Below are 19066 nucleotides of genomic sequence, written 5' to 3'. Positions count from 1 at the left end.
TTTCTATAATTGGTAACAGTAGATAACAAACATTTCTGGCAAGGAGTTGCATAATACAATTTTTAATATTTTAAAAATTAGGACTGAAGTTTGTAACTAGTATCTTGCCCACATTATATCACATGAAAGTTGGTATTTTTAAAATATGAAGGAAGTTTCATTTAAAGGAAAACTCCACCTTCTCCTACAGTTTAACCCAAACCTTAGATTGCATTTCTCCCTACAATACTGCTCCAATATTGTGTAGTACTTGTCACACTGCCAGCCCAGCTATCTGGAATTTTGTAAACAATTCTATGTCATTTGTAAATATTGATATGATTTATACAGAACTGTATGTTGTGTACTGAGCTAAAATGTAACCACAGCATGCCATGCTGGCTCAGAATAGAAATGTATATAAACTATTTTAATTGTGTAAATGTATATGCTTTAACAGTAGAAACTAGAACATAGAGAAATGACTTGCAAAACTTCAAGAAAATAAGTTGAAATTAAATTGTTTTACAATTGTGCTATAAAAGTTATCTCTCACTTTCAGTTCAGTAGCAGACACAATGTCTAGAGCTAGAAGTTTTTGTATTGTCTTGGAAGAGAAGTAATTACTAGGTTTGAGATGCAGAACTGATTATTGTTTTATGACTTCCAGGGTCTTCAAACATATGAGAGATGTATATTTTTCACACAGAGATGTTAAATTCTATTAGTTTCTGACAAAAGGAGTTTAGCTTGGAAACTGTCAGGTGACAAAAAGTGATGGCATCCAAGCTAACCCAGCAGTAATATTTGATATTAATTTAAGAACTCTCTCAGAGATAAACTGAGCATTTTGTATTTTGTGTTTAACCTAGCAGAACATCCACTCATCATCACATCTGCACTTGCCTTGCTGTAAGTTTTTTAGGGCATAGTGACTATTTTAGATATAGTTAGAAATATAGTAAATATTAGTTTAGATGTTTACCATATTTATTTGAGACTGTCCTGCAATGTAGTTTTAAATATTTCCTGTGATTTTGAACTCTGATGTAATTGAATACATATTTAGTATCATCTTATTTTATTATTTATTATTAAATATATTTAAAACTTATATTTGTGGCTGATATTGCATATCTGTTTGGTGATACTGTACAGGCCACTCCTAAATAACCTTCTTCTTGGTCAGACTAGCATTTGGATTAATAGTAACATTACACAGTAGGATTGGACACCTATTGTTAAGGCTTTAAAAGTAGCTGATGAGTAGTTGGTGGCAGTGGAAACTACTTTATAGTCTGGGCAGAAGGGGGCATAGCTAGGAAACTTGTGCCAGCCTTTTCCAGGAGTGTGTGTGTATGTTTGTATATAAATCAAACCTCAAAGTGTGTGTGTGTGTGTGTGTGTGTGTGTGTGTGTGTGTGTGTGTGTGTGTGTGTGTGTGTGTGTGTGTGTGTGTGAACTACTTGGGCAGGGAAATAAAGTGGTGGTTGGACAGAGAAGGTGCTGGAGGTTTTGGTATGGCCACTCAGCTGAGATCTCAACCCTATAGCTGTGACAATAGAGAGTCTTATTGGGGATCTGGAGAAACAGGGAGAAACCAAACCAGCCCCAGAATGACTGTGGTCTCTGTGTGCTCATAAGGGAATTTTAACTTTACTGTGTATGCACTTTTTATGCTCCCAGTGTGTACGTCCCCTAGTTGTTGCCAGTGGTAAGGACTGAGCCTCCTTGACTAGTGGGCCAGTGCGGGGGCATCACATATTAATTGGTTGTCAGTGGTGGGATATCCACATCACATATTAATTGGCTTGTAGTGGTGATCTATATATTAGGATTCAAAGGTGTGGATATTGAATTCCTGTAGCCTGTAAACAGTGGACACTAAGGAAGGTGTCTGTACTCTCAATCAGCCACACAGTGAGCATTCAGAGTTTCATATTACAATTGTTTTATTTTGTTTTTGGTAGGTTAGTTAGTCAGGGACAGCAGGCAAACACGTCAGCAGAGGAGTATGGCAAACTGACAAGGAGCCAGTTGGCTGAAATGTGCCAGGTTAAAGGACTGGTGCATGCCAACCTGACTAAAGCAGAAATGATTGCAGCTTTAGTCACAGCTGCATCACAGAATAGCAACCAAGAAGAGCAATCAGACTGGCTTTGGAGATGTACAACTCTCAGAAAATGGACAGTTCAACCTTTTCACAGAGGTCTTAAAAATCCATCTAGAGTTAGAGAGACTTGAACTGGAGGCCAAAGATTTGGAAATGGAATCAGCAGAGAGACTGTGGCAGGAAAAACAAATGGAATTAGAAGCAGCAGAGAGACTGAGATGTCTGGAAGCTGAAGAGAATGAGAGACAGATGCAGCATGAGAAGGAGATGCTGACTCTTCACCAGAGTCATGGAGGTAATGGAGAAGGGAGTAACCGAACTCCAGATGCAAAAAAGGTCAGTAAATTTCTTCCACAATTTACAGAGGGGATAATTTTGATATTTTCATTCATATGTTTGAAAGGGTATGTAAACAGTATAATGTTGACCAAAGGCTCTGGGTACAATTCCTGACCCCCTTATTCCATGGCAAAGCTGTAACTGCTATTTCTAAATTGTCTGATACTGATTGCTTAAATTATAATGCAGTAAAGAATTGTGTTTTAGAATGTTTTAACATCTGAAGCTTATAGAAACATGTTTCATGATCATAGACGCAAAGTAGATAAAAGTGTGTGTGAATATATAGCTAAACTAAGCACTTATTTTCATAGGTGGGTGAGTAGATGTCAGGCCACCACTTTTGAAGGGCTGGCAGACCTTTTGTAGAGGGAACAAGCTTTTAGTACTTTGCCTGAGGACCTGAGAATCTCTTTAGCTGATAAACAGTGCAGTACTGCTGATGAGTTGGGGAAGAAGGGAGACCTATACCTAGCAAACAGGACATCACTGCAGAGGAAACGGTCAACCAGTGCTGCTCATGGGTTTAATGGAACCCATGGTGGGCAGGCCAGACTGCCCCAAAAGAGTCCACCAGAACCAGGGGAAGCCACTAGTCCAGGTACACATCCAGGACCAAGGGTTTAAATGTTTTAAATGCAACCAGTGGGGGCCATGTAGGATATAGATGCCCATGGAGGCAAGGTGGGGAACAAAAGGTGGGAGAGCCAGTAACGAGGAATGACAGAATGCCAGCAGTAAGTATTCTTGAGATAACAAGGGTACCAAACTACTACAAGAGGTTATATCCTATCTTAGTAAATGGGAAAGAGGCCATTGCTGAGAGAGACACAGCCTCTGTCCTAACCATTGTGAAGCCTGCAATGGTTAAAGAGGAGCACTGCTTACTTGGGTGGTCTATTCCAGTCAGAGCATTAGGAGGAACCCCATTCAAAATACTTTTGGCTAGGGTTCACCTTGACTGGGAGGGTGGAAAAGGAAGCCAGCAAGTAGGTGTGTTTGAGGGTATCCCTGCAGATGTCCTGAAAGAGAATGATTTTGATAATGCAGTACCTTTTGTGCATGCAGTTACATGCAGTCAGGCTTGGAGACAAGCATGTGGGTTTGGTAGCCTGGAAAATCCCAGACAGACTGCACACTTGTAGGCAGGACTGGTGAGGGTGTTACTTCAGGGATGGAGCTACCCTGTAGTAGTGAGTCTGAAGATGAGCCACAGCTGCTTGTGGGTACTGATGTTCCCTTAGACAGAGTGACTGCAAGGGCAGCGGTGAGAAGCAGTAAGCAGGCTGACAGTGAGGCACCACTGTCAGTGAATACCAGACTTCCTGTGGAAGGGTAGCTTGGAAGGGTTACAAAGAGAGAGTTGAGACAAGCTCAGCTCTCAGGGAGATAGCTAGTGAGGCACCTGATTCTCAAGGGAAAGGGTAATGTGTATACTGAGGAAAAGGGTTACTGTATAGAGAGTTGACCCCTGAGGGGGGCTAGAGGGTGAGAGAATACAGCAGTTGGTAGTGCCCAGAGCCAGGCAATTCTAGCCATAGCCAATAATATTCCCATTGCAGGTCATATGGGCATAAAACACACAATGAGATGTATTATGTAGAACCTTTATTGGCCTTGGATTTCTAGAGATGTAACAGGGTACTGCAGTACCTGTGAGTAGTGCCAAAAGGTAGGCAAGTCAGGAGACAAGGTGAAAGCTCCTTTGATGCCTTTTCCTGTGACTGAGAAGCCACTTCAGAGGGTAACTATGGATATTGTTGGGCCTGTGAGTACTCCAAATTCTGCAGGGAAAAAGTATATCCTAGTGGGAGTAGATTATGCTACCAGATACCCTGAGGAGGTGGCTCTGTCCTCCATTGAGGCAGAAAAGGTGATGAATGCTTTGTTAGAGATTTCCAGCAGGGTAGTTTTCCCAAAGGAAATACTGACTGACAGAGGTGCCAATTTCATGTCAGACCTGCTGGCTTGTCTATGGAAGTACTGTGGGGTGAAGTACCATCCCCAAAAATAATGGTCTTGTTGAGAGGTTAAACTCTACACTCAAGACAATACTTTTGCAAACCATTTTAAGAGGGAGGGGGACAAATATTTTCTCCATCTGTTTGCTTACAGAGATGTGCCCCAGAATCCAGTTTTTCACTCTGTGAGTTGCTGCATGGCCATAGGGTGATGGGACCTCTAGATTTGATTCGAGATGAGTAGGGGGGTGTCTGTGAATCCCACAAGGAGTCTGTTGTGGCATATGTCCTAATCCTCAGGACAATGCTCAGAGAACTCCTGGGCTTGGTCCAGGAGAACCTGGCAGAAGCCCAACAGCAGAAAAAGGTCTGGTATGACAGGAAAGTTTGAGCTAGAGAGTATGCTGTAGGGCAGCAGGTAATTGTACTAATTCCTGTCAGGCACAACAAGCTGCAGGCAGCTTAGAAGGGACCCTACAAGGTGGCAATGAATATCAGTGATGTTAACTGCATGATATAACTGCTTGGCAGAAGGCAGGGGCACAAATTGCACCATGTTAACATGATGAAGCTTTACCATGATAAGGTGGCCCTTGTGCTGAGTATTTGCAGTGGATGGCAGGAGGATCTGAGGGGAATCTGGTGACTGATCTTCTCAGTGAGGCTCAGACTGACAGGGTAGCAATGTCCCAGCAGCTATCCCCTACCCAGGTTTGAGAAATCTAAGCAGTGTTACAGGAGTTTGTGGACATGTTCACTTGAAAATCAGGGTGAACCCACTGGGTGTGGCACCATGTGGATACAGGATCCCAAAGGCCTATTAAACAGGCCCCTTGTAGGATGCCTGAGAGAGTCAAACAGACTCTGAGGGAGGAGATGCAGGAAATGTTGGAACTAGGGGTAATCCAGGAGTCCAGCATTCACTGGGCCTCCCCAGTGGTGCTGGTACCAAAGAAGGATGGCAGCACCAGGTTCTGTGTGGACTACAGGAAATGAAATTGTCACACAGAGTCAGATGCTTACCCATGCCTAGGATAGTTGAAGTCCTAGATCAGCTGGGTGGAGCTAAGTATCTTACCACAACTGATCTTACCAACAGTTAATGGCAGGTGCCTTGACTCCCAGTGTGCTAGACAGAGGTCAGCCTTTATTACTTCTTTTGGTTTGTATGAGTTCACAAAGATGCCATTTGGGATGAAGAATGACCCAGAGACTAGTAGATCATATCTTAGCAGAAGAAGGAGATGTTGCCCTTGCTTACCTTGGTGATATTGCCATCTACAGCTGTTCCTAGCAAGAGCACCTTCGGCATATCAGGGAGGTGCTGGGCAGACTACAGGGGCAGGGGTGACCATTAAGGCCAGTAAGTGTCAGGTGGGTATAGCAAAGGTATCCTACCTGGGACATAGAGTGGGGAGTGGTAAGATCAAGCCAGAACCTGCGAAAGTGGAAGCCATTCAGACATGGCCTGCTCTATTGCTAAAAAGGTGAGGACATTCTTAGGAACAGCAGGGTACTACAGAAGGTTAGTCCCCATTTATAGTACCATAGCTGCTCCCCTCACAGACCTGACAAGGCAAAAAAAAGCCAGATAAGGTAGTGTGGACCCCAGCATGTGAGAAGGCATTCCAGAAGCTTAAAATAGCTTTGGGAGGACCCCATGTGTTAGCCAGTCCAGATTACAGCAAAAAATTTGTTGTGCAAGTGGATGCTTCAAACCATGGGGGGTGTACTCAGCCAAGTCTCCTTGGAGGGAGAAGAGCACCCAGTGGTATATCCCAGTTGTAGGCTCCAACCCAGGGAGGAATGCTGTGCAACTGTAGAAAAGGAATGTCTAACTATAGTGTGGGCACTGCAGAAACTTCCGTATAATCTGTATGGAAGGAAATTCACTGTAGTTACAGACCACAATCCCCTACCATGGCTATATTGAGCCAGCCAGCCAGCCAGCAAAATGCCAAGTTACTAAGATGGAGCCTAGGGTTGCAAGCATATGATATGACAGTGCAGCACCACAGTGGGCTTAGCAATGCAAACACAGATGGGCTCTCAAGACAGGGACTGGAGTAAGGTATTCCCAGATAGGCTCAACCCTCTCAAGCAATGTTTCTCAGGGGTCACTTAAAAAAAACTAGCTTGAGTTTTAGGGAGGCAGAAATGTCACACTGCCAGTCCAGCTATCTGGAATTTTGTAAAACAAATTCTATGTCATTTGTGAATATTGATATAATTTATACAGAACTGTATGTTATATACTGAGCTAAAATGTAACCACAGCATGCCATGCTGGCTTAGAATAGAAATGTATATAAACTATTGTAAGTGTGTAAATGTATACAGTGGATATAAAAAGTGTACACACCCCTGTTAAAATGCAAAGTTTTTGTCATATAAAAAAATGAGATCACAATAAATCATTTCAAAGCTTTTCCACCTTTAAAATGACCTATAACCTCTACAATTCAATTGAAAAACAAACAAATCTGTTAGCGGAAAAAATATAAAAATATTCATTTTTTATATCACAAAAAACTGGCATTTTAACAAAGGTGTGTAGACTTTTTATATACACTGTATGTTTTAACAACGGAAACTAGAACATACAGAATTAGCTTGCAAAACTTCAAGAAAATAAGTTGAAATTAAATTGTGTTACGATTGTGCTATAAAAGTTATCTCTCACTTTCAGTTCAGTAGCAGACACAATGTCTAGAGCTAGATGTTTTTGTATTGTCTTGGAAGAGATGTAATTACTAGGTTTGAAATGCAGAAGTGCTTTATTATTTTATGACTTTCAGGATCTTCAAAGATATGAGACATATGTATTTTTCACACAGAGATGTTAAATTCTGTTAGTTTCTGAGAAAAAGTATTTAGCTTGGAAACTGAAGTCAGGTAACAAAAAATTATGTCATCCAAGCTAACCCAGCAGTAATATTTGATATTAACTTAAGAACTCTCTCAGAGATAAACTGAGCATTTTGTATTTTGTCTTTGACTAAAAGAGAACATTCAGTCATCATCATGTCTGCCCTTGTCTTGCTGTAAGTAAGTTTTTAGGGCATAGTAACTCTTTTAAATATAGTTAGGAATATAGTAAATATTAATTTAGATGTTTTCTGTATTTATTTGAGACTGTCCTGCAATGTTGTTTTAAATATTTCCTGCGAGTTTGAACGCTGATGTAACTGAATAAATATTTAGTATTGTCCTGTTCTTTTATTTATTATTAAATATATTTAAAACCTATCTTTGTGGCTGATATTTGTAAGACATGTTTAAGCTCCTAGAGTACTTGCATATCTATTTGGTGACACTGTACAGGCCACTCCTAAATAGCCATGCTCTTGGTCAGACTACCATTTCGATTAATAGTAACATTACACAGTAGGATTGGACACCCTTTGTTAAGGGTCTTAAAAGTGTCTGGTAAGAGTGGTTGGTGGCAGTCTTATAGTCTGGGCAGAAGGGGGCATAGCTAGTAAACCTGTGCCAGCCTTTCCCAGGAGACTGTGTGTGTGTTTGTATATAAATCAAACCTCAAAGAGTGTGTGTGTCAGCTACTTGGGCAGGGACACAAAGCACTGGTTGGACAAAGAGGGTGCTGGAGGTTTTGGCTTGGTCACTCAGCTGAGATCTTAACCCTATAGCTGTGCCAGTGGGGAGTCTTATTGGGATCTGGAGAATGAAGGAAAAACCGGCCCCAGACTGACTGTGGTCTCTGTGTGCCCTTAAGTGAAATTGCACTTTACTGTGTATGTACTTGTCATCATCCCAATGTGTACATTCCCTAGCTGTTGCCAGTGGTGAGGACAGAGGCATCGTGATTACTCGGACACTGCAGGGGCATCACTGTACTATAAACATGCTTGTACTTTATAAAATTGGAGTCAAAAGAAGGGAAAGCCCACCCACGGTTTTTTAAAGCTTAATTTCTCACATACTTTTCAGAGGAATTTGTCTCCACTTGCATGACATGCCATAGACACAGAGAAATCTGTAGCTTACTCTGTCAGGTACTGCTGACAATCTTAGATGGGTACTTAGTCCCGCTGATATCATGAGCTAAGCAGCTGTCTTTATGGCAGACAGGAGAATTTGTACTGATACACAACTACTTCCAATTTAACCATGCCTTTCATAGGAAAACAAAGCATTTAGATCAGTCAGGGGTTCAAAGGCAGTTGCCACCTCTTTTGACAAATTTACCTAAGCAGCATCACAGTATTGAAATGCTAATCTTTAAACACTAGTTGTTTATACTACTTTATGGGCAGCCACGGTGGTGCAGTGGTTAGCATTGCCATCTCAGAGCAAGAGGTTCTCTAGTTTGATTCTCGACTGGTGTACCTTCTGTGTGGAGACTGCATGTCTTCCATGTCATCATTGGGTTTCCTCTGGGTGCTCCGGTTTCCTCCCACATCCCAAAGACATGTAGTAGGTGGATTGGACACTCTAAATTGGCCCTAGGTGTGAGTTTGTGCATGTGTGTGCCTTCTGTGGAAGGTTGGGCACTGGGCTAGCAACTCAACACCATAAAACTCCATTGCCAATCATGAGCGGACAGATGATCCGCTGTGGTGACCCCTAACTGGGAAAAGCTGAAAGAAGAAGAAGAAGTTTATACTACTTTATATATTAAGATGGCGTAAATGTAGCATCAAAGATTTCTGTGACATTTAGAAAAGCCAGAAAATATTTTTTTTCTCATAAAGTATCAATACATTTACCATTTACATACCCCCCTGCCCCACACACACACACACACACACACACACACACACACACACACACACACACACACACACACACACACACACACACACACACACACACACGCAGGCACACACACACACACACACACACACACACACACACACACACACACACACACACACACACACACACACACACACACACACACACACACACACACACACACACACACACACACACACGCATGCACACAAGAAAGAACTGCTGAAATCAGGACTGCCCTGCAGGAAGAGAGACAGGTGACAACCCTATCAACTAAGTGCGCTGATACTACAGGGAAGAACTGCTGAAATCTGGACTGCCCTACAGGAAGGTGTCAACTCTGTTAACTAAGTGCACTGATACTGTTTATATCAAAGTCTTTTATGCTTTCTTGTGACATCCTTCCAAAGGAGGGTGCATATCTAGTGCACAGATCCATAGGAAGAGACATCTCCCACTTTCTTTAGTCAGTCCTTAAACAGGTGGAAAGTATAATCATTTTCTAGTCTACTAAGGAAATGTGGCCATTGACAGCAACCATGATATTCAGCAGAATTTATTGTGGCATACACTGGATATGTGCTTTTTCATTAAAATATTAGAAAAAGGAAATAAGAAATGCTTTAATTATGTATGCATGTCTGTGTATGTCTGTCTTAGTGTGTGTGTAATGCATCTCTCTCTCTCTCTATATATATATATATATATATGTATATATATATATATATATATATATATATATATATATATATATATATATATATATATATACTCAAACTTGAATATGAGTTCAAACAAACAGCTAGCACACCTTACTTGAAAAATGCTGGGGAACAACAGGGAGATTTTTAGGGTTAGGGAAATGGAGGGGATTTTAGGGTTAGGCAACAGGAACGGGGATTACTCTTAATGAACAGGAGGAGCGCTTTAAGGTTAGGATTAGGGAGTGAACAGGGAATTTAGGTTTAGTGAGGTGGGTTGGATTTTTATGTTTAAGAAGTAATTGGGGACTTTAAGGTTAGAGAGTGGGAGTGGAATTTTAGGGTAAAGGAATGAGGACTTGGGTTGACAACTGAGTGGCAGTTTTAGGATTAGAGTTAAGGCTATGGTAAGGCTATACAATTTTACAGAGTTTGGTGTTGGGAGGACTCTGTAGAAATGGGAAACTAGGCTATTGGGAGTACAAGTATTTGCTTTTCTGAGCAAGAGGCAGTGAACAAGTGTGTTGCAAGCTACTAACATATAGTCACCTGTAGTAAACCCAGGTAAAGATATTCAAGCAAAAGCATCTTCTCTTTTAGATATTATTTATGAATGTTAAAAGCTGTTTTATGCTACCTTTTACAATTGATATTGCTGAAATTTTTTTGATAATGGCTAATTTTGAAGTAAAAAGTGTTTTGTAAGTTTTTTAAAAACTAAGTGAATTTGAAATTGACTAAATATGAATGGAAAGTGTTAAATGACTTAAAATCCACTAGTAGCATTATTATAAAACCAGCAGACAAGGATAAAAATTTTGCCATAATAACTTATATAGTAAACAATATCTTAACATGTTCATTTCACATCTAACTAATAATATTATTACAAAAGAAATATATGACAAGTTTTTGGTTCATTTTAAGAGACTAATTTGTAAAGGAATAATATATTTAGGTAATTTGCAGGGAACAATATTGAAAACAATATTATACCTGATAATGTTAGGATACCTATCCCTGGAATTCATAAACATTACCACCAGTGGAACTTATTTTTTCCACTGGTAGTATCCATTTCCATTTCAGAGGCAACCCTACTGCTGTGCTATACATCAAAGAGGTGTAGCACCACATTGGTCTGCATCTGCGTTACAGCAAATTCTAATGAGGTATTCTGGTGGAAGTGTGTATGACAATTAGCCATTTGAACTCCCCACAAAATGCTTGCAGTAAGTACTTTACACAGATAATTGATTCACAGAACAGTCAGCTGTGTAAATCCTTACCACCAGATGCAGAAATTAACTCAGCAAAAAGCTTATGTTCACCCAATACATTCAATGGGTACGCTCATGTTAGAGGTATGTTTCTGGGAGATTAGCAGGTAGATAGTGTTGGTGGCTGTGTGCCTGTGTGTATGCATGTGGCTAAGTGTGTGAGTACATGAACATATATGAGTGGAGTCAGCTGAGTGGTGTGTGTGTGTGTGTGTGTGTGTGTGTGTGTGTGTGTGTGTGTGTGTGTGTGTGTGTGTGTGTGTGTGTGTGTGTGTGTGTGTGTGTGTGTGTGTGTGAGAGAGAGAGAGAGAGGGAGAGATTGGGACCCTGAACTCTCCCTAGACTAATGACCAATAGATGTAAAAATGGGGAACAATTAACATCAGGAAACTTATGCAATTTAATATTAATGCACTTAAAACTTAATAGAACAAATTTTGATGCGCAACAGACATATAAGGGTACACTTGAATCTTAGGACACACTTGAGAACTACTCTAATCTAAGCTCAGTACAAAGATCTAGGAAGCTCTAATATCTGATATTATTTACTGATTGTAATGGTCCAGGACTAAAGGGGGCTGTGGTCAAGACTTCTGCATAAAGAAAGGGAGAACACAAGATGACACTAGCATGTTTTTTATATATTACTCTAAACCACTTAAAAAGTTAATAGAGCAACTGATCTTGCATCCAGAAGAATTCAATTCTAATGACTGGCATTAATCAATGACTGCAATCATTTGTGATTTATGAGGGAAAATGCAATTAAGTATGTTATTTTAACTCAGGAAAAACATTTAAGAGGTATGATTGTGTTTGCGTGTGTGTGTGTGTGTGTGTGTGTGTGTGTGTGTGTGTGTGTGTGTGTGTGTGTGTGTGTGTGTGTGTGTGTGTGTGTGTGTGTGTGCGTGTGTGTGTGCTTGTGTGTGTGTGTGTGTGTGTGTGTGTGTGTGTGTGTGTGTGTGTGTGTGTGTGTGTGTGTGTGTGTGTGTGAGGAATGAATGAGGACAGGGGCCTATGATGAAACAATGCATCAACTGCTAATGATGATTACTGCAAAGGAAGCAGAAAAGGGCTTGCTGGCACTTGTGGTAATCTCCAATTGATTAAGAGGCATGAAAATTAGCCAAGGAGATCTTTTCCCATTCCAATTAATGTGTCTCTGAATTGCTGGGTTCTGTGATGTTGCTAAATGTCCCTTTCTGTCACAGACTTGGTACTTGACAATGTGTCTCTTTCTGAATCCTGGCCTGTGTTATTCAAAATATTCACAATCCTCCTCATTACCTGAAAGTATTTTCTTAATGGAAACACCTTATAAAATATGGTGCAAATTATAAATAATCGTCTTATTAGAAATGTTGTGTGATTACTTCATTTTAGGGATTAGCTTATTCATGTTAGGGGTTAGGTTATTGTGGATATGAAAAGCAGTTCTACTAATATTAAAAAATAAATAGGGCATTGCAGCTTTCGAGTATTTTTTGGTAACTTTCTCATAATAAATTTATCTTAGTGAAATTCTGTTTGCAAATTATTTTGGTATTATTGATCACATTTACCACCAGTTTGTGGAACTTCAACAGGTGCTTCTTTTGCCCCGGATAAGCTAATTAATGATGGAACTTTATGGGGAAGAATATACTTGTAACTGAATTCTTTTTGAAACATGATTAATTATTATCATTATATGGATGATTTAAATAAGAGAAATTTATAATATGTGTGTCATAGTACCAGAATATGGTTGGAGGTTAGTTAGTTGCTATGGAATGAGTAATGTAAGTTATAGGGATGTGAACTCATTTCTGTCAGCAGATAATAAAGTGAATTCTAAGCTTTTCTGGAAGCCACACAGGTACAATCCATTACTTGCATGCTGATATGCCATGCATTTGCTAACTTCTGTCTCATGTGGGAAGATGTTAAAGATTAGACAATCTTGTAATATATCACATGATTTTTGAAAGAAGTTCAAATTGTGGTGGATCCATTTTGCAGATGGGGGATATAGTGCAGTCTGTTTATATAAGGCTGTTCAGCTAGGCTCAGAAAAGTTTACTTCTCCAAAAAGGCAGTCATGTCAATGTACATTAATTGATATTAATTAATATGCACACTATGTCATAGTACCAGAATCTTTTCTTTTAGACACTCATACCTACATCACATCTGGCAGCTATAATCATACCGAGTCTAACAAATTTGTGATTGAGAACAATTTGGTTCAGTTGGAAACCAAAAAAGCATTGTACTCCATCACAGAGTATAATACGCTAGCTGATAGTTTGGTACAAATATTTAAGAAGGCACTACTAATTTTGTTTCAAGATCCACATACCTATGCATGTGCCCTTGTGTCAGCTTTAGTAAGGGAGATAATCTATCAAAGATACTGGTATGCAAATACTATGTGTGTTTGTTGACATTAATAAGGCACATAATCTAGCAGATATGCTAGTATTACAATGTGCAGAAAGAGACCCAACAACATGGGTGCTCATGTTATTTTAAAGTGGCTTCTCATTATACTATTATTATTGCTACTAAATTTGATGTTTTAATCTCTGTTATAGATGTCTTGTACAAAATTGATATACTCTTAAGTGGTCATGCAGTCTGTTTTATATTGGGGGAACCAAGGGAACGTTTAGCCTAAGGAGACTAGAAGCCCTACTCGATGAACAATGTGTTTTGTGTTACACTAACAGTTACAGGTCATCTAAATGAAAAAAAAAACTTTGCAGAAAGAAAGTATGTGCATATTAAAATATAAGACACTTAAACCTTTTGGTTTAAATAGGGTGGTTATCTGGAAGCATTTAATTTAATTATTAAGTGATTGTTTTTATTGTTGCTTTTTAAGCTGTGGTCTTTTACAACAAGCCAGTTCCTTTGGAGGCTGTTTCCCAAGATGCTAAAAGTGATTTAATAAAGTACATTTTTGCTTATTTTCATCATTTATTAATGAGTTCAGAGTTGCAGAAGTGCTCACTATACAAGATATGCTTGCCAGATTCCTGGTAAGGGTAAAATGCTGTGGCTAGCGTGAAGAGTATCATTGCTGTGTAATATAGCTCAGGTAATTTTTATCATTTAGTACTGAACAATACATTTTAATTTTTATGTGTTTAAGGTAATGGAAGATGGAACACTTATGGATGTGTTACAACAAATGAAGAAAATAAAACCATCTGCCAGTGCAACCACCTCACCTACTTTGCTGTGCTCATGGTTTGTTTGCTACATTTATTTTAGTGTCACACAGTCTCCTATTGTTCTTTCCCTTTCAGAATTACCAGAATACTTACGAATGTTATAGGGCCCTGAAGGAAGTATATACTTTTATACTGAACTGGACCCTATTTTTTAAAATATCAAACAACATTATAACATGTGAATGCCATTACCTTCAAACAGGTGCTTTTTAGACAGCATTATGAAGTTTCATCAAAATCTAATTTTGTAGCAGGACAAGTCGTACATAAGGCTGTTCAGCTAGGCTAAGAAAAGGTTACTTCTCCAACAGGTGGTGATGTCAGTGGACATTAATTGATATTAATAAACACGTACACTAGGTCATAGTACCCAAATCTTTTTTTTTACACTTAAACCTTTTGTTTTAAATAGGGCGATTAATTGGAAGTATTTAATTTAATTGTTGCATGGTTTAATTGATTGTATGTTTTATTGTTTCTTTTTAAATGGTGGTCTTTTACAGCATGTCAGTTCCTTTGAAAGCTGTTTTCTGAAGAAACTGTAGTTTTGTAAAATAAATGTGTGCTTCACTTCCAGGACCAAATAATTTGGAGTGCACCATCCAGCTGTGGGCAGAATTCAATTATTATGGAGAAGTTGTCCATGTGTTAGAGAGAAGATGATGGGGTTTAGAGCTGTGTTGTGGTATTTCTTAGGATAGCTGTTACGTAGGATGCTAGTGTTTAAACTCTTGAAAGCAAATCATGTAGTAAAGAAAAGAGTTACAATGGACACTTTTTCCTTAAGAGTGTCATGAGTTGTTTCTTTCAGAGTTTATTTACCTGTCCACAATTTTTCCACACTGTAAACATTCAGATTTTAGTGCCCTTCATTTTTGATTTGCCTTTATTCCCTTTACAAAGTAATCTGTTTGCTCCCAAATCAAAGATAATTTATCAACAGCTCAGTCGGTGCTGCAGAAAGCCAGGTCATACCTGAAATGCTTTTGCTCTGCACTCATTTAGGAGTCCAAGTTATTCAGGGCTAATAGATGGAGCCAGAAAAATGAGAAACAATTGCAAATTGTCTTTCATACAAAATAGTTCATCTCACCATTGTAATATGGGCCTTTGGGACATGAAGAACTAATTGGGGATGTTCATAGATTCATAGGGTCATAGGTGTGTACTAGACTAAGGGCCCTGGGGCCTTTACAAGCCTAGCTCATAGAAGTGCCCTGGCATCGTGCCACCCGACATTAGTTCCCAGTGCCTCCATCAAGTAGAGCCACTGGAGTGATCCCCAGGGTGAACTTTCTATTTCCCATCCACTCCTCAAGATTTCTCTTAAAGAGGGCCAGTGAGGTGCTCTGCTTAACATGTATGGGAAGTCTATTCCAGAGCATGGGGAGTCTCTGGGTTATGAACCTATCCCTCCAGAATGATCTGTTGTTTGTGGTAATGAGGTTGAGTTCTCTGGAGCGTGTGGTGTGGAGGGATTGGGATTTCTTTAGATGTAGCATTTTTAACAGAGCTGGGCCAGACATGTTTTGTAAGTCAAGCAGAGATCGCCTCTTAGTAGACAATGTGAGACAGAGAACAGCTGGAGTTTTTTGAGTCTGTCCATGTACGACATGTATTTAAGGCCTAGGATACTCTTCGTGAGGTACTTTTGTGGCCTTTCTAGCTGTTGTAAGTGTCTAGTGAGGTACATGCCAAATAGGGCATTATACTTGATGGCTAGCCTAATGAGGGAAGAATAGAGAGAGATGATGACCTCTTTCTTCTTGGATGCAAAACCCTTGGTAATGAGATGTGCCACATAGAAGGACTTTCTAACCAGAGTGTCAGTGTGGTGGTCAAAGGAGAGGTTGCTGTCAACCTTTGTCTCCAGATCTCTTATAACGCCTTCAGTGTTAAGTGGGCTCCCATCAATGTGGTAATTAGTGGAAACTGAGTTTTTCCCAAAGGGGATGACAACGCATTTTTTGGCATTCAGTTTAAGGCCATGGTTTTGACACTAGTCATTGGTCTCAGTGAGGCCTTTCTTTAGGATGTCTACATCACTTGGGGAGTTAATAATGGCTCCCAGCTTGCAGTTGTCTGTGAACTTGGTCAGCCAGAGTCCCTCCATGTTGGCCTGGACTTCTGAGAAGTAGATGCCAAATAGGAGCGGACCCAGAACCAATCCCTGTGGGACTCCACTCATGACTCGTTGGCAGTCTGACTTGGCATCCGCTGCTTTCACGTTGTGGGCTCTATCTGTGAGCCAGTTTGCAACCCACCTAGTGATATAGGGGATGATGCCAAGTTTGGTAAGTTTATCAATAATTCCTGAGTGGGGAATGGTATCAAAGGCCTTTGCCATATCATGGTAGGCTGTATGAGCTGCCTTGCCCTCATCCACAGCTCTGTCTCAAAGAAGTCAACCAGGTTGAGCAGGTATGATCTACCTCTCACAAAACCAAATTGCATGGCATCTAGAGTTTGGAGATTCCCTATATCCTTGTTAATTAGGTCCATGATATGCTCCTTAGCCTTACATATCAGACTCAATAGGCTAATGGGGCGATAATTCCCAGGGTCTGTAGTCACTCCCCCTTTATGGAGAGGGATGACTGTAGCAGTGCTCCATTCTGTAGGGACAAAGCCTGAGGTGAGGCTGTGATTGAACAGGGCTCACAGATGTGGTGCCAATTCACTTTGTAGTTCATGTAGAACATATCCAGGGATATTGTTGCATCCCATAGAAGCTGCATTCTTGCCCTTGGATAATGCAGCTTTAACCTGTGCTGCAATAATGCTGGGTGCCCTGCATTCCTCTAGTATTGTGATTAGTCCTTTAAGGTGGGAGAGAGGGATAAAGTTAGCCCTGAATCTGTCGGCAGTAAGTTGGCAATATCTGTTGGCTCAGTATAGGAGGTACCATTGTGCAGTAACTCAGAGCAAACCTTGGTATTGCCGTGGAGATTTTTGATATAACTATAGAAGGCTTTGTGGTTATTTTTAGTGTCTGCTGCAATTCTGCCTTCATAGCTGGCTTTAGAGGTTTTGATGAGGGTTCTCAACTTTTTGTTGAGGCTAATAAGGGAGTTTTTCCAGTCTTGGGAATTCACCTTTTTCCTGCAACAGTTTCTTCCTTCTGTTGTAGAGTTTGTTAATGGCAGGGGACCACCAGATTGGCTTCCTTTTTTTGAAGGAGAACATCTTGGTTCTTTTGGGTATGGCTAGTTCCATGCATTTATATACGTGTTCATACAGTGCAATGGTGTACAATTTGGCAGTCATGCATCTATTTTCCATTGACATGGGTGCCATGAAGTTAGCCATCTCTGTTCTTAGGAGCCCAAAGTCAGCTTTGTAAAAGTTTTTCGTGGTGGTTACCTTTGCGGGGGGGCATGAGATGTGGATTTCCAGGGTGATTAGTTTGTGGTCGGATCTAACCAGGGAGGAATTGACTATTGGTGTAGAGCAACAGTTGTCCATGTTAGTAATAACCAAGTCAAGAATGTTGCTTCCTCTAGTGGGTGTAATGATGAGCTGCTCCCGGGCATTGGGATTGATGAATTCCAGGACGCATTGGGCCAGAGTATTGGTGCATGAGTAGTTTTCCCACTTGATGGAGAGGTAGTTGAAGTCACCTAGTATGAGACGGTTGGGTTGGACCCTAATAGTTTCCAGGGTGCTTAGGAATGTGGAGTGAGAGTCTTGGGACATGGTTGGGGACCTATAGCAGGCTACAACCTGAATCACCATCTTACCCAATGTTAGTTGTACCTGAAGTATCTCAGATGCATTATGCTAGGCTACTTGTCTGGAGGTGTGCATATCCTTTATGAATATGGAGACACCACCGCCTTTAGAGCTTCGGTCCTTGTTCTGTGGCCAAAAGGTGTAGAATGAGTTATAGCCTGGTAGTGCAGGGGTGCCTTCTGATGCTTTAAACCACGTGTCCATTACAGCAGAAATGTCGATGTTCTCCATTTTGAGGAGTGCTTTGAGCAAGTGCATCTTAAGAGTTAGACTTCTAGCACTGAGCAGCATAACCCTCAGATTGCATTTATTTATAGCTGTTATGGTGGTAATTTGGTCTTTGGAACTTCGCCTAAAAAGGCGCTATAGGAGTAGCAAGAGCCTTAGCCAGTATCCGGAAACCCAAGGGTGACAGATGCAGGCCATCTCAGGCAAAGCATCGATGTGTCTCAGTCATGTCAACCCAGGCAGACAGATACTGGATTCCCTTAGAATGTTAGATGGTTAATTTTTGTCAGCAGGGACATCCATTAGAGAGGCTTAATTTTCACTTATATCACAGGAGGATAAATTTCTAGGCAGCAGGAAGAAGTGAAATGACTAGTAAATAAAAATCACAGGGATTTTCCATAGCAGTAAGTAAGAGACTATGTAAGATCTATGCAGGTCTGTCCCTCCACTTTAAAGGAAATAGACACTTGTCTAAGAAGAACTGCCCAGAAGTTACCATCTTGACACTGGCTCAACAGAAGATAATAGGCTTAAAGACTTATCTAAGTTTAAGTGAACTTAAACTCTTCTGCGACTTAAATAGATCATACTGGAGGGTAGATGTGTTTCACAGAGAATACCACTTTGCTGGAATCATCTTCCTTTACACATAAAGCAAAGTAGGGCTCTTGCTCTTTTCAAAAATAATCTGAATGAATGGATGAGAAACTGCAAGTTCACTCCTAGTGTAGCACCCTTGTCCTTTATGGAT

General features: G+C 40.3%; 1 protein-coding gene across 1 annotated transcript in view; it reads left to right on the top strand.

Moving 5' to 3' along the window:
- The window catches only part of LOC122808531 (adhesion G-protein coupled receptor G1-like), a 953755-nt gene that overhangs the window by 669077 nt on the left and 265612 nt on the right, over positions 1–19066 (top strand). The window contains exon 3 of the mRNA XM_044079485.1: positions 14271–14368. Coding sequence (XP_043935420.1) covers positions 14271–14368 — 98 coding nt within the window. The remainder of the gene's footprint in view (positions 1–14270; positions 14369–19066) is intronic.

The sequence above is a fragment of the Protopterus annectens genome, chromosome 8.part0 (assembly GCF_019279795.1).
Source record: "Protopterus annectens isolate FY-2018-M chromosome 8.part0, PAN1.0, whole genome shotgun sequence".
Lineage (NCBI taxonomy): Eukaryota > Metazoa > Chordata > Ceratodontiformes > Protopteridae > Protopterus > Protopterus annectens.
The sequence above is the reverse complement of the archived record's forward strand: the minus strand, read 5'-3'. Positions and strand labels throughout refer to the sequence as shown.